The 13,552-nt window shown below is 45.0% G+C and overlaps 1 protein-coding gene across 3 annotated transcripts in view; it reads left to right on the top strand.

Annotated features, from left to right (window-relative positions):
* Klf7 (Kruppel like factor 7) overlaps positions 1-11,056 on the top strand; it is an 84,758-nt gene extending 73,702 nt beyond the window's left edge. For 2 of the 3 annotated variants that reach the window (XM_029538381.1, XM_029538380.1), the window contains exons 4-5: positions 4,085-4,208; positions 10,771-11,056. In XM_029538381.1, coding sequence (XP_029394241.1) covers positions 4,085-4,208; positions 10,771-10,822 — 176 coding nt within the window. In that variant the 3' untranslated portion in view covers positions 10,823-11,056. The remainder of the gene's footprint in view (positions 1-4,084; positions 4,209-10,770) is intronic. The other variant, XM_021197875.2, reaches the window with a different exon arrangement.
* Positions 11,057-13,552: the final 2,496 nt, after the last annotated feature.

Below are 13,552 nucleotides of genomic sequence, written 5' to 3'. Positions count from 1 at the left end.
CTGGTATAGACAAGAAAGCAGGGTGGAGGAGCAGGTCAGGTGGGAAGAAGAATGAGTAACAGCTTAGCCTGTTCCACTTACAACTGAGCATCTCCCTTTTCCTATTGTTCATCCTTCCCTTCTCCTCTCTCCATCCTCTTCTCCTCCCTCCTCTCCTTCATTGTATGACTCTCCCCTCTCTTCCTTCCACTCCCACCCCTTTCTCCTTCCCTCTCTCCGCCTCTGTCCCCCGCTCTCCCCACTCCCTCCACCTACTTCCTTCCCTGACTTCAGTTCCTATCTACTTTTCCTTCCTTTTTCCTTCTATAGCATTAAATTTTATTTTCTGTTCCAAACAGGAAAATCCCTTTATAAAGAAAGAAGATTAAACCTTTTATTGAGTGAGCAAATTTTCCCGCAGGTAGACTCGTAGGAACTTGTGCCTTGTTGGTATCAGTGTGTCCACACCTCATGGGGAGGTGGGGGTCTATGAAGAAGTAGTCTGGGCCATGATACAAATGCTAACAAGAATTCTACAAACCCATCTCACAAGTACAGACCAACGTAAGCATCTGGGCACAGAGTGTGGAAGCACTGCAGCCTAAGTGCCCTGCTCCTGAATGAGGAGGCATAGTCCCAACTCCATATATCAGCTCCGCTGACCACTGAACTCTGTGTGGTTCCAACACAGATCCTTTGTTTAGCTAAATTCTCTCATTCTCTCATGATTATTTAAATTTCCTCATTAATGAGTATTTGCAAAAATGGTAACTTGAAGGTAAACTGATTAGACATTAGGAAAAAAAAAAACAAAAGCAAATTAGCCTGGTGAGTCACCCGAATATAATTTTTGTGCCTAAGATGTCGGTCACAGTGGGGCCTGCCTTTTGCCCTGTTCCATGGTGCCTGACCACAGCAGACGGTGCTGGGAGAATGGGCCCTAAGCCACTTCAGGCCTCCTGCTCTCTCACACTGCCCTGTGACAAAAGTGTCATAGCCACCAGGACTCAGAACTCTCCTGCAGTGTGCCAGGAACAAATCAGGCAGCTGCGGTATCTTAGGGAAAACGACTAAAACTTCAGTGTTAATCTGTTCAGTTTGTTGTTTGTTTGTTTGTTTGTTTGTTTGAAACCATACACATTTTGACATGAGGAAATCAAATGTTAAGTGCCACCTGCTTCTGTCCTTCCTGGACCCTCCACCACAGGATTACTCTGCTGGACCAGCCAGCTCCAGCGTGAGCTCCTGGAGCAAAGGATATTGGCTTATTGCTATGGGATTTCATGGGGGTCCCTCAGTTGTTGGTTGTGATTTGACCATGTTTGGACCCTGGTACTAGGAACCTCCAGTCTTTAGACAGTGTTGTTGTTGTTGTTGTTGTTGTTGTTGTTGTTGTTGTTGTTTGAATGTCTTTGGGACTGGAAGGCATTTTGAATTTCTGGCCATTTAGGGGCCATAGTTATTTTTGTATCAGATCCCCATGTGAAAGAACAAAGCCACGTGAGTGTTTCGTGGGTGTCTTGCTGTGGTGTCCCTCTCATTCTGAACATTCCTGAAGAGCACTCTGGTCTTTTCTCTACCCACATACTAAAGAGCTATTAATACTTGAACTGTCTCCCTGTTTCCCCATATTTAAGCTATGTTGACTCCAACCTTGGCTGTCTGGAGCCGTGAGCTCCCAGTGTTTTTACTTGACATCTGATTAGGCCTTTCCCGACTAGCAGCTCGTGCAAACACAGGAACCAGGGGTGAGGGAGAAGAATTGAGGTTCACTGTCTATTCAGTAGGTACCTGTTGTATGCACCATAGCTTATTTCAAAATCGAAGGTTTACTAATAAGTTCACTCCCATTGGACAGGTAAAGGTACAGCATAATGAATTCAAACAAAGTCACTCCCAAGTTGAGGGACATCTCTCTTTCCTTCATCTGGTACATCCTTTCAAGTGTCTTACATCAAGGGGCTAGCATTAAAGTGAACCTAGTACTGCTTGGTGTTACACACACACACACACACACACACACACACACACACACACACGTGCACGCGCGCGCATGTGTGCATGGCTTCCAAAAATGAATATTTCCTTCTAGGCTCTCATCACTCTATGTATTCTTGGTTCTCTTTGAATGAAATTCATGTCTCCCTCCTCTTCTGAACTGGGTTTTGTAGAGCAGTGGGTTCACTGGGGCGCCAACTTAGTGAGGTAATAATTTCAAGCACATTAGATTTGATTCTAGGTGATAGAAACCAAGAATTGTGGATGCTTTGTCGTCAAGTTTAAAGGGGAGAAAATGTGGGAAGAAAAAAATATGCCAAATACAGTACCTGGGTACTGTCTTCTTAAAGGTTGTGTGGTGGAGATGTAGCTGATGAAAAGGGAGAAAGATGGGTATATACATAGTACTTTGGATGTGTAGTTTCTGTAGCCTGAAATTGTGTAGGGGGGGAGAGAGGGAGGGAGGGAGAGGGAGGGAAGTATGTGTGTATATACATACATATGTATTATGTGTTCTTGTAGCTGTGTCTATGCGTACATGCAGGTGCATATGCATATATGTGCTCACGATTGTGAAGGCCAGAAGTCAACATCACGTGTCTTCCTCAATTGCTCTCCCCTTTGGATTTTGATATAGAATCTCTCACGTAACCTGGAGCTTACCAGCTTGGCTAAGCACAGTGGTTGGTTGGCTGGCTGGCTGGCTGGTGAACGCCAGGAACCTGCTTGTCTCACCTTTCTAGTGGCAGCATTACAGGTGTGCACGGCTGTACCCAGCTCCTTTCCATGGATGCTGGAGATGGCTATTCATGTGCCCATGCTTATGCATCAAGCACTTAAGTGAGTCATCTCTCCAGAACTCAAATTACATACTCTATAATATTCACTGAGCCTATGAGTCTCCCATGCGCTAGCTACTGTGTCTAATTAATGTGATGTTTATTGCCACATTGTTACTCTTTCTAAACATTTTAGGGGCATGTGCACACTCTTGTTATCTGGAGAAAACAGGAGCAAAAAAAGCTTTTGTTAACTTACCCAAGGTTAGACAGTCACCCAGGATTAACCAGCCTGGCCTGTAGGACCCCAGGAAGGTTGGCTTTTGGACCCTAAACCCTTTGCTCATCTGCCTTTTGAGGACCGGGGCTGCATTTCATGATTTCATGGGTCTGTAAACATCATCGTTCTACTTAATTAGGATCAGCTCACTATATAGTTGGAAGGGTAAATATTTGTCCTGTTTGGTGACAGATATGATGGGTAAAAAAAAAAAAAAAAACCAAGTCCTGCATTTTTCGTATGTATCCTCCATCTGTATTTATTCTGTGGGAAGGTCACTTGAGCACCAGTGCTCGGATTCCATATCTCTCAGCAGCTTCCCTGTGGCTAAAACTTGCTCTACAAATTGACTTCTAAAATATTTTGCAACGGTGTATATTACTGTCCAGTATGAGCCCTCTAGAAGAGCCACTGAGTCATGGGAACCTCCGGGCAGTTTCTCCATGAATGCTGCGAGTCAGGAAGGGAGTTCATCTTACTCTCTCTCGGTCGTGGTCCTGTTGTCTGTCCACCCAGTCACATTTGGTGTAAGGAACACGGGTTCCAGGAGGCTGAGGTGTTTGTCTCAGCACTTAGGTCCCTGGCTATGGCTTGTGGTAGAAGAGGAGGGGTCAGGGAGAGACAAAAAAGACTGAAATGGCAAGTTACTGGAGGTTCTTGAGAAAAATAGAATTAGAAGCATTTGTGGTTCAGATGAAAATAGCAATTTCCTTTCTGCTTGGACCGTGGGGCTTGGAGTGCTCCGGGGAATAGAAAATAAATAAAAATTGATCCCTCACCAGTTGAAGGAAGTGCCCTGACTCTGGGAACCAAGATGATGATGGCTCAGAGGTTTGAAGGTTAAAAAAAAGGAAAGAGACAAAAGGAACACACAGCACCAGGAGGCTTTATTTATTATTATCATTTTTTTTTTTATGTTCTATGTTAGAAAATGTGGTCTACCAAAAATGATCTGAGAGGCCTCTGCTAAGACTAGCCACTGGGCAGCAGAACCCAGCAGACATGAGATCCTTCCTTGTTGACCATGGTCCTTCTGTGTCTCCTGCAGGTGAGAAGCCTTACAAGTGCTCATGGGAAGGATGCGAGTGGCGTTTTGCACGGAGTGATGAGCTCACTAGGCACTACAGGAAACACACAGGTGCAAAGCCCTTTAAGTGTAACCACTGCGACAGGTAAGGTGACTTGGAAGCTACAGGACTAAGGAGGGAGGTAGTGCAGTTAGGTTGGGGTCTCTATGTATGATCTGGGTCTAGTAGCAAGCAGGCCTGTCTCATGCCCAGCTCCATGGGCCTGGCAATATCTTTTACTTCTCTACTGCTTGTAAGGGTGAAAAGATGCATTCTCTTATGTAATAAAGTTTCAGGTTCTCCATTGGCTTACATAGCATTTACTCAGTGCTGGCTTTCAACCAGTGCTAGTAACTAGATACAAACAAGATGTCGTGATGTCATTCCTCACACAGGTAGTTGAGGCAGAGAATAAGAGAATTAACAGCGTATTGAAAAAGGTAATAGAAGTTGTCTCCTCTGGCCTTTTCAATATCATCCATACCACCTTTGTTCATCTCTTTCATATGTTTAAAAAAAAAAAAAAAGTTTGGTTGATGGGAGAAAGGCCGATTTCAAAGGCTTTTTCTAAAGCATTATTGAAAATGGGCCTATCCTTTGGACATCTGGACATCTTCCTTGCTGAAGACATACATGCTCAAGGGGCCAAAGATGGCAATACTCTGGAAACTCATCCTGTAATTCAATTTCAAACCTTCAGTATTTGATAGTCGAAAGGATCACGCAGCAACAGCTAGTACCCAAGTAATGGTATCTGACAGCCCTGGCATTATCAGCCGATAAACCCCAAAATGGAGACTGGGCAGGCCAAGGTGAAGGCAGGATTAGGTTTAGACATAATCAAATAATGGGCTTGCATCTGAGCATGTTATCCTTCTAATCCTATTTCTGTGTTTAAAAGGAAGCTTAAGAAAATTAACCATCTTTTTAATGCAATACTAAAGGTCTTGGTTATGATGAGGAAAATGCTCCTAATACAATAAAGCCCCCTAAAGCCTCAGGGTCCCCTCAGCTTGGACAGCAACAGCAGGATGGGGGAGGAGGGGGGAAGCAGGAATGGGGGGGAGGACAGGATGTCCAGGGGGAGGCCTGGCTGTCCTCAGAAGGAAATGAGCTCGGCCTCACTTCCTGCCTCTCCCAGTCCCTGTGCTCCACACCTGCCTCTCCCAGCAGCCAGGCCTTCCTCTAAGGGTTTGCTTGCTTGGAGCGTAGAGAGAGGATGCTCAAATCCATGCTCAGCCAAGTTGGCTCCAGGTGTTCTTTTGGGATGCTTATAAAGGACAGTTCTGGTTTTCCTCCCCCAGTCTTCCTGAGGAGGCTATTTTTCTCTTATCTTCATCCTCTGAGAACTAAATAAAGAGGCTTTGGCTCCTGGAGTGCAGAGATAACCTCTCCCCCAGGCTGGAGGAAGTGTGCCTCTCTCTGCTATTGTCTCCTTCTGCCTGGAGAGCAGCTTCTGCTACCCAGGAACACAGCCCTTGTTCCAGGGCCATCCCATTCCCTAGAAGGCCTCTGGAATGTGCAAAGGACAGCAGCCTTTCTTCCTCAGTGTGGCCCAGTCAGTGTCTGTTTGACAGTCTCTTCAGCATCCATCTCCCGTGTCCCTGGGTTCAGTCATTCCCAGCCTTGGCTAATAAAGAAACCTATAGGTTGTTGACTCTGCCCACAGACCTGGGCAGAAGATGTATCCACTGTATCACCCGGGATGAAGATGAGATCCCCGTGAGTTGTCACAGTGTGGTGGTTAAGGCACCCATCTCTGAAGGGTGTTGAGGCTGAGAAATTGTGGCATTATGTGTTTTGGAGAGTGAGGACTGACTAAGAAATTGCCATTTCAACTCACTGAGGAATTCCTAACGTTGAGCAGCCAATACACTAGCAGTCTCCCACTCATGTGGGTGATGTGGAAAAATATTTCAAGCCTGTTTGGTGTGAGAGAAATAGCAGTGACGGGTCATCCGGTTAGTCATTTGCTTTTCTCACCAGAGCACACTGTGGTCTCTGGAGACGGGATCTGCCGTACTGGTGGTAAAGATTCTGTGAAGGGATACCTCGGGAGATTCTGAGTCCACCAGCGTCCCATGCCCTGCAGCAGGAGTCCATTTTCAACGTCAGGAATGAGGACTGGTACTCACTAGTGTCTTATGACAGGCAGTCCCTCTCATTTTACTGCTTAGGGTGCTAAGAATAGACAGGTCTGGGAACTGTCGTGAGGCCCTAAAACAGATGAAAGGAAGGCCTGGAGAGATGGGGAGCTGCCATCCTTAGGTGACTTTGACCTTTGGAAACTGAGGACATCTGCACTTGGGAGCAAGAACCTGTTCCCCTTGGGCTTCTCTTGGCGTAAATGCAGGAGACCGGCCTCAGCGCTCGCTCTCTCTCTCTCTCTCTCTCTCTCTCTCTCTCTCTCTCTCTTTCTCTCTCTATCTCTTGGTTTACTCTTCCTTAATTTATGCTTTTATTTTTATGTGTGCAAGTTTTAAAAACACATGAACTAATTATATTTGATTTCTTTGTTCATGCTGAAGATGGTTAAATGTCCCATACGATACAAGTCGTGTTTGTAGTTCTACCTAGAACGATTGTAGCTGACCACTGTAGGCTTACATTCCCAGATGGCTGTCACGGACTGGAGCTGAGTAGCTGTCATGTACTGCAATGGTTGCTTGTTCTCCTATCCCCAGCACTCCCTCCTATTGCCAGTTCAGCATGAGAACAAGCCATTTGTTGTCCAGTCCTCTACTTTCTGTATTATTTCCTCTTTCAGAGAGTACTATTTCTCCATACTTGTTGCCTTACCACAAATGTAAAGAAACAGTCTGGGGGTGTTGCGTGTTTGTTATACTTAGCTCCATTGCATTGGATACTTTCCCTGCCTGGCCTCTGAAGGCACTCAGACTTCAGGCTCAGGCTGGAGGGAAACCCAGTGAGGTGATTACAGTAGATCCTCACTGTTTTATCACCACCACCGCCAGATGGAACCTACTGTAGCTCACCAAGCGATACAGTGCCAGAGGGACAGGTCTTTCACAGCCCAGAAAGCATGAGGCTACTGATGGTGGTGCACTGGCCCGCACTTCTTCTCTAGGGAACACACAGAAAAGCCTTCTCCTAAGTAAGCTGTTAGGATCCAGGTGGCGCTGTTACTCGGGTAGTCAGACAAGGCCTTGGAAAGCTGAGTGCGGGTGTTTTAGTGCTTACAACAGTACACCTTTAGGTGATGAAAGTATTAGCCTCTTAGTCCCCTAGAGAATTGCAGTTGGTTTAATAACACATTTGACTTCAAAGGGTCCTGACCGTAAGCAAGAGAACACCGACTAGACCTCTGTAACATAGCAGTCACAATCACTAAAGACCGTGTCATGTGAGGTCAGTAGGCTTTTGAGTCATTATGAGTACTTCCTGGGGTACGGTACCTTTAAAGTGATTGGATTCTGCACTTCTAGATGCCCTGCTTATCTATACTCTTTCCTGTTTCTATGCTGAGCTCAGTAAATGTAAATTGATAAATATAAATTAATCCCATCTAAGTACCTGACCTGGTCTATTGAATTTGAGTGGAAATCTTAATGGTGGGGAATCTGTTCTAGGTCTAAGTATCAAACATTTCCTGGAATTTGAGCAAATGAAGATGCCTGTTTGGGTCAGTTGGCATGCAGTGTGTATTTAATACCACGCCAAAGGGCTTGGCTGTTTTCCTGAAAAATATTACAGGATAAGGTCAGATAGTTGGGCATATATGGCTAGATGTCCTGTCACAGTAAAGCAGAGGAAAAGCTGAACAAGTGTGACTGGGTGAACCATGTTACATGTTCCCAGCACCTAAAAGGTGAAGTAAAGGGCCTAACCCTCTACCAGGACCTCTCCTTATCACACCAGTTCAAATCCCCAATTTCCCTGGAGACAGACAGGATTCCAAGGGCCTGTTCTCCTGATTTCTCTCGGATTCTAACCCCACCCTGACCACTGCCATAGCAACCAGTGATAACAGGTGTTTGTTTATTTTCATTACAAAATCATTCTCTTGACAGTCTATAGCTTTCAATTCAATATAAGGCCCTCTCCCGAGGCTATGTTGGTAGCCTGTCTTCTGTTGTAGAGGTTTGAGGGTCTAGAGTTTATTTATTGCCTTTTTCCAGGGTCTAGGATAGTGGGTCTCAACCTTCCTAGTGCTGCAACCCTTTAATACAGTTCCTCATGTAGTGGTGACCCCCAAGCGTAAAATTATTTTCATCCTACTTTATAACTGTCATTTTGGTATAGTTATGAATCCTAATGTAAAATCTGTGCATACTGATGGCCGTAGGTGACCCCTGAGAAAGGGTTGCAGCCCACAGGATGAGAACTGCCCGGCTGGAGGCTGCCTACACTCACTGCTGGAGACTCCAGTCTTCCACCATACGGGCTGCTCTGGCTCTTTCACCCACTCTGGCCTTTTTAAGGATTGTGCTTTGATGATGGAGGGTTGGAGTTTCCAGCAATGGTGTGGGCAGCCTCTAGATGCTAGAAAAGGCACAAAAGGGGGGATGGAGGGAAGGGAAGAGAACAAGACAGTGGACCCCATGACAGTACAGAACTGTGCATGTTCAAAGCTGAATTCCCTGCAGACTGTTTAACTATATCACTGTTTTATAATACATCAAATCTGTTTCAGTTATTTCATAGGGACAGTCCAGATAACATGTTTACTCCAAATTAAGGGCCTAAAATAAGTTGCTGGCACTGGTACTGTTATTCGGGGGATCATTGGAGTAGATTGTTCTGCTATAATTTTCCTGTTCTATAAGTTTTCTGTTATCTCTTTGTCTTTTTTTTTCTTTTTCTTTCATTTTGTTTTCTTTTGATTTTGTTTGTTTGTTTTGTTTTCTTTTGATTTTGTTTGTTCGTTTTGTTTTTTGAGACAGGGTTTCTCCGTATAGTCCTGGCTGTCCTGGAACTCACTCTGTAGACCAGGCTGGCCTCGAACTCAGAAATCTGCCTGCCCCTGCCTCCCGAGTGCGGGGATTAAAGGAGTGTGTCACCACTGCCTGACTTGTCTTTTTTTTTTTTTTTTTCTTATCATCTCCTGGGATCCTGTTGTACACATGTACCTATTTAAGGAATGGGCATAAACAGAGGGTGTGGAGAGTATGGGGTCAGCGAACAGGGTAGATTTGTGATTTGTTTGTTTAAGAATGAGCAAACACAGAGAAGTCTTGCTTCCGACAGGAAACTCTGCAAACCGGAATGGGTAGCTTGCTAATGTCCTAGCAAGGAATTTGAGTGGTGGAGCTATCTCAAGCTACAGGGATGCCTAGGAATGTCATCATAGGCTAGGCAAGGTCTAGCTCAAGGAGAGAGCGCACAGCCAGACCATGCTGTTGCTTTACATGCATCACAGCTGGTACTTCCACCAGACCCTGATATCGCATACTGTTAGTGCATGGAAATGCCCACACTGTTATTGGTAAGATGCAGAAACCTGCCTTAGACTGACATCAGTGTAAACGGTTACTTATTAACAAGCTTAGATTATTAGCTCGAATAACTATTAGAAATGGAATTCAGTTTGTCTTTAAGGTAGGCTAAATCCAAGTTCCCAGATACCATCCAGATTCTTTTCTTTACCCACTTTCTTCTCCAGCGGCAGTATGGGCACACTAGCAGCCCTAAGCTCATCTCCTAGCAATTTAGCATTCCCAGTGGAAGGAGCACGTCTCTCTTCCAGTAATTTCAGTAGCTATAGAACCACCTTTCCTTTGGCCTCTGTGGGTCATGTGACTGTTGCTTAGCAATCACTGCCGCCGTGGCTTTCCCTTTAGAAGGAAGGTCGGCTTTATACTAGTGAAAACATAAAAGGGTTTCTACCCAAGAGACTATCATGTGTCTAACTGTCAGAGTAAAGAGGAAGGAAGATGACCAGAGCATCTGCCAAGGAAGGCACTCGGTTATAGAACTTAAGCCCCAAGTGTTAGTCCAAGGGCCTCAGCCCCAGTCTCTAGTCCATGACTCTCCACCTGTGCAGCCTCACCTTAGCCCTTTAACACATACTGAGTCAGACAGACAGACAGGTGCACACACACACAGACTGACTGACTCACCATGGAGATGTCACCAGGGTAATGTTGAGGCTATCCCAGCACAGTGCCTGTATACTATAACACATTGAATCTGTGAACACCACTCTCCATTCTTTGCCTGGGCGTGAATATATTATGCCTGTGTGGACCTGGAATTATGGGTAATACACTCCTAGGCTTTCGTGGTAAAGCTAGAGACGGCAAACTGGGTGTTGAAACATCAGTGTTCCACTAACTGGTGACATAGGCCAGTTATTCATTATTGTATATACAGTGCATGAGCATGCCATGTGTTTAGAGAGCACTTCCCCATTTTGTTCCTTTTTAGATAAGTATAGTTATAATCATACCAGTCCCCGTGGAGTGACATCTTACTCTGTATGATGTGATATTCTGATACTTATCTTGCCCAATCCTTAAATGAATGCAAGAGAGAGTGCTGTGAGCATCCCATCAGCCACACAGCTACTGGAAGAGCTAGGGTTTGAGTTAAAGCAGTCTGACCCGAGCTGACTCCTCCAGCACTCCATAACTCACAGGTGCTGCCTCTTTAAAACTGAGAAGAGTCACCGGGACCTCTCTGACGTGCTTGTTGTTTGTCATTCTAGGTGTTTCTCCAGGTCTGACCATCTTGCGCTCCATATGAAGAGACATATCTAAACAAAACAAGACAAAATAAAAACAAACAAACAAAAGTAAACAACAAGAAGAACAAAACACCGCAAAGGCCAGAGTTGCCATGGCAGCAGCCAATGTCCGAAGGAAATGCCGTGAGGCAGAGGGCTGGACTTCAGGCGGGGAGAACTGCCTTGCAGAAGAAAGTTCTCGCTTACAAACCTCTGTGTGCATACATGTACACGCACACGTACACACACCCTCTCACACACAGACCCACACACAGACCCACTGTCATGCACTCAACTATATTTAAAGTATATACGTCTATTTCTTATGCCTTGCCCTAGCCAGATGATAGAAGACAAGGAAGAAGGAAGCCAGGTGAACTCAGGCGAGCACTGGCTGCTGACCCCAGCGCTACTGGATCACTTCCCAATGTTGCCAATGGAAAACGAAGCAAACGGATGTCTGTCTCCATGGTGGCCGGCAGTCCAAGAGGCTTACATAACTTACTTCTCAGTGCAACGTGATAAGAGAATCAAACATCTTATGGTTGCCTATGTGTAGCACTAATGTTTCTTTTTAAATAGTTGGGGGAGATTGACCTAGAAAACCAAATTGCAGTTTGGTAGCCAAACTTAACTCCTGGTTTATTTGTCCTTTGTGTGTGAAAAGTCCTACTATTCCATACGTCAGACTTCCTCACAGAACTGTCGGTTGGTTTTGGTTCTTCTTAGGACCATTGAGATCTTTTGAATTGCTAGCGACGGCCTTAGCGGCGGCAGACTGTGGATTTACACCTTACACCTTTCTGGCCTGCATCTCTCTAGACTTTACTCTCGAGGGAGGAGTTTTCTTTTCTTACCTTTTTTGACTTTCGCACATCATATGCACTAGGGATTCTGGAAACTTCTAGCATGACTGCAAAGTGGCCAAGAGAATAAAGTCCTTGATGATAAATCACAGTATACCCCTTGAGCCTCACCTTCTTGCCAGTGCTAGATTTTTTCTTTTTAAAATCTCTCTGATTTTTTGCTAATGAAAACTTGAAAAAAAAAAAAAAAAGCTTATTTGGAAGCTTAAATGTTTTATCTTTTCTCCGTGGACTAAACCTCTCCAGGACTCTCTCAGCACCTGGATGTCTAGCTCTCGAAGCAGCCAATCAGATGGGACATCCGAGTTCTCTCATCCTTCCTTAAGGCGTGATGACCTCAGCTCACAGTGAGCGGCTACTCTGCTGTCATTGCTACCCTATAACCACTTACAGCATAGATCTCGCTAGTCTCAAAGGGCAGCTGCGTATTTAATCTAACTCTGGGTTATGACCTGACAAAAAGCCAAAAATCTCACTCTTTCCAGGAGCGGGAGAGTCTGCGGATGCCTCCCAAGTCTAGAGGCTTCACAAAACATCATCCCATCCCTTCCCTCACTCACCCACTGAGATCATGGTACCCACTTGTTAAATGCATACTTCAAAATGCCATTGTGGGAATGAAGGTTGTCCATTTAGGAAAGGGTGGAGGTGTTACTCTTACGATGTCTCTACGGGTGTTGGGGGGGGCGCTTTCTTTAGGGGGTACTGGTTCTTTTTGGCTAGGCCTACCATGGTATGTGACCTAGAGCACCCAAGATCAACAGAGGCCTCATATTTACCCTGAAAGCTGATTCCAAGGGATTTATATTGCTCACTTGCATATTACACACACACACACACACACACACACACACACACACACCCAATGTTGGTTTCTATCTTCCCGAATTCTTAGCTAGCTGGCACTGGCCTAAACTCCAAAGACTGCCTTTAGGACCATTAACTGGCCTATGCAAGCAAGCAGGGTGGGTATTAAGGCAGATTGTATATTTTGTATATTCTGGGACCATCCCTTCAAGACACGTCTAACAAACAAAAGTGGCGTTTGGTCCATACAAGGTTGCTGCACCAGCTGGCTCCCTCCTGCCCTCCTCTGACTGTTTTATCCACTGACTGTTAAAATGCTGCCCATACATATTTGGGATGCAAAACTGAAGTCTTTTAAAGGAAATAATAATAATAATAATAATAATTTAAGCAACACATATGACAGCAACCTTCAAGATCCTTGGCACTTGGGTTCTCAGCTTTCTACAACTTTGGTTTTACTGAAATGTTGAATCTACTTGTCTGAGGGTCAAGGGACCGCTTTGTCACAAATGCATTAGCTTCCAGTTGGACAGTTGGGGCATTTCAAGGTCTAGCCTTTAGAAATTTCATTTTTGTTTTACTTTTTTTTTTCTAATTTAGACCAAAAAGAAAAAAGAAAAGACACCATTGTAAACACACATGCGTGCTCACACACACACACACACACATACACACACACACACACTCCATTTGCCAGAAGCAATTTTGTATATGTTAGTTGGAGGGTATTAAAGAAAAAAGAAATCCGATTTATTCCAAAGATTTAAAAGTGGACATGACTCAGAAACTGCTCTGGAGCACTGCTTGCTGACAATCTCGTTCTCCACTGCAATCGCGTGCGTGCACTCGCAGCCAGTCCATCAGGGCATGCCATGGGATTCTATTTGAATGTGTGCCGCATCCTTTTTTGGATGAAGGATGTGTGAGGGACCTTGAACCTCAACTGTATTGAACTGTAGCGCCTCCAGTCAGTGCCCTAGATGAAACTTTAGACTGCCCAAGTTCTACTGGTTTGTTTCTTTCTCCCCAGTCTGTAGCAGTCAGTGTCCAGCATGAATGCACGCACAGGCCAGGGATGGCATTAAAGC

This window comes from Mus pahari, chromosome 5 (assembly GCF_900095145.1).
Source record: "Mus pahari chromosome 5, PAHARI_EIJ_v1.1, whole genome shotgun sequence".
Classification (NCBI taxonomy): Eukaryota; Metazoa; Chordata; class Mammalia; order Rodentia; family Muridae; genus Mus; species Mus pahari.
The sequence above is the reverse complement of the archived record's forward strand: the minus strand, read 5'-3'. Positions and strand labels throughout refer to the sequence as shown.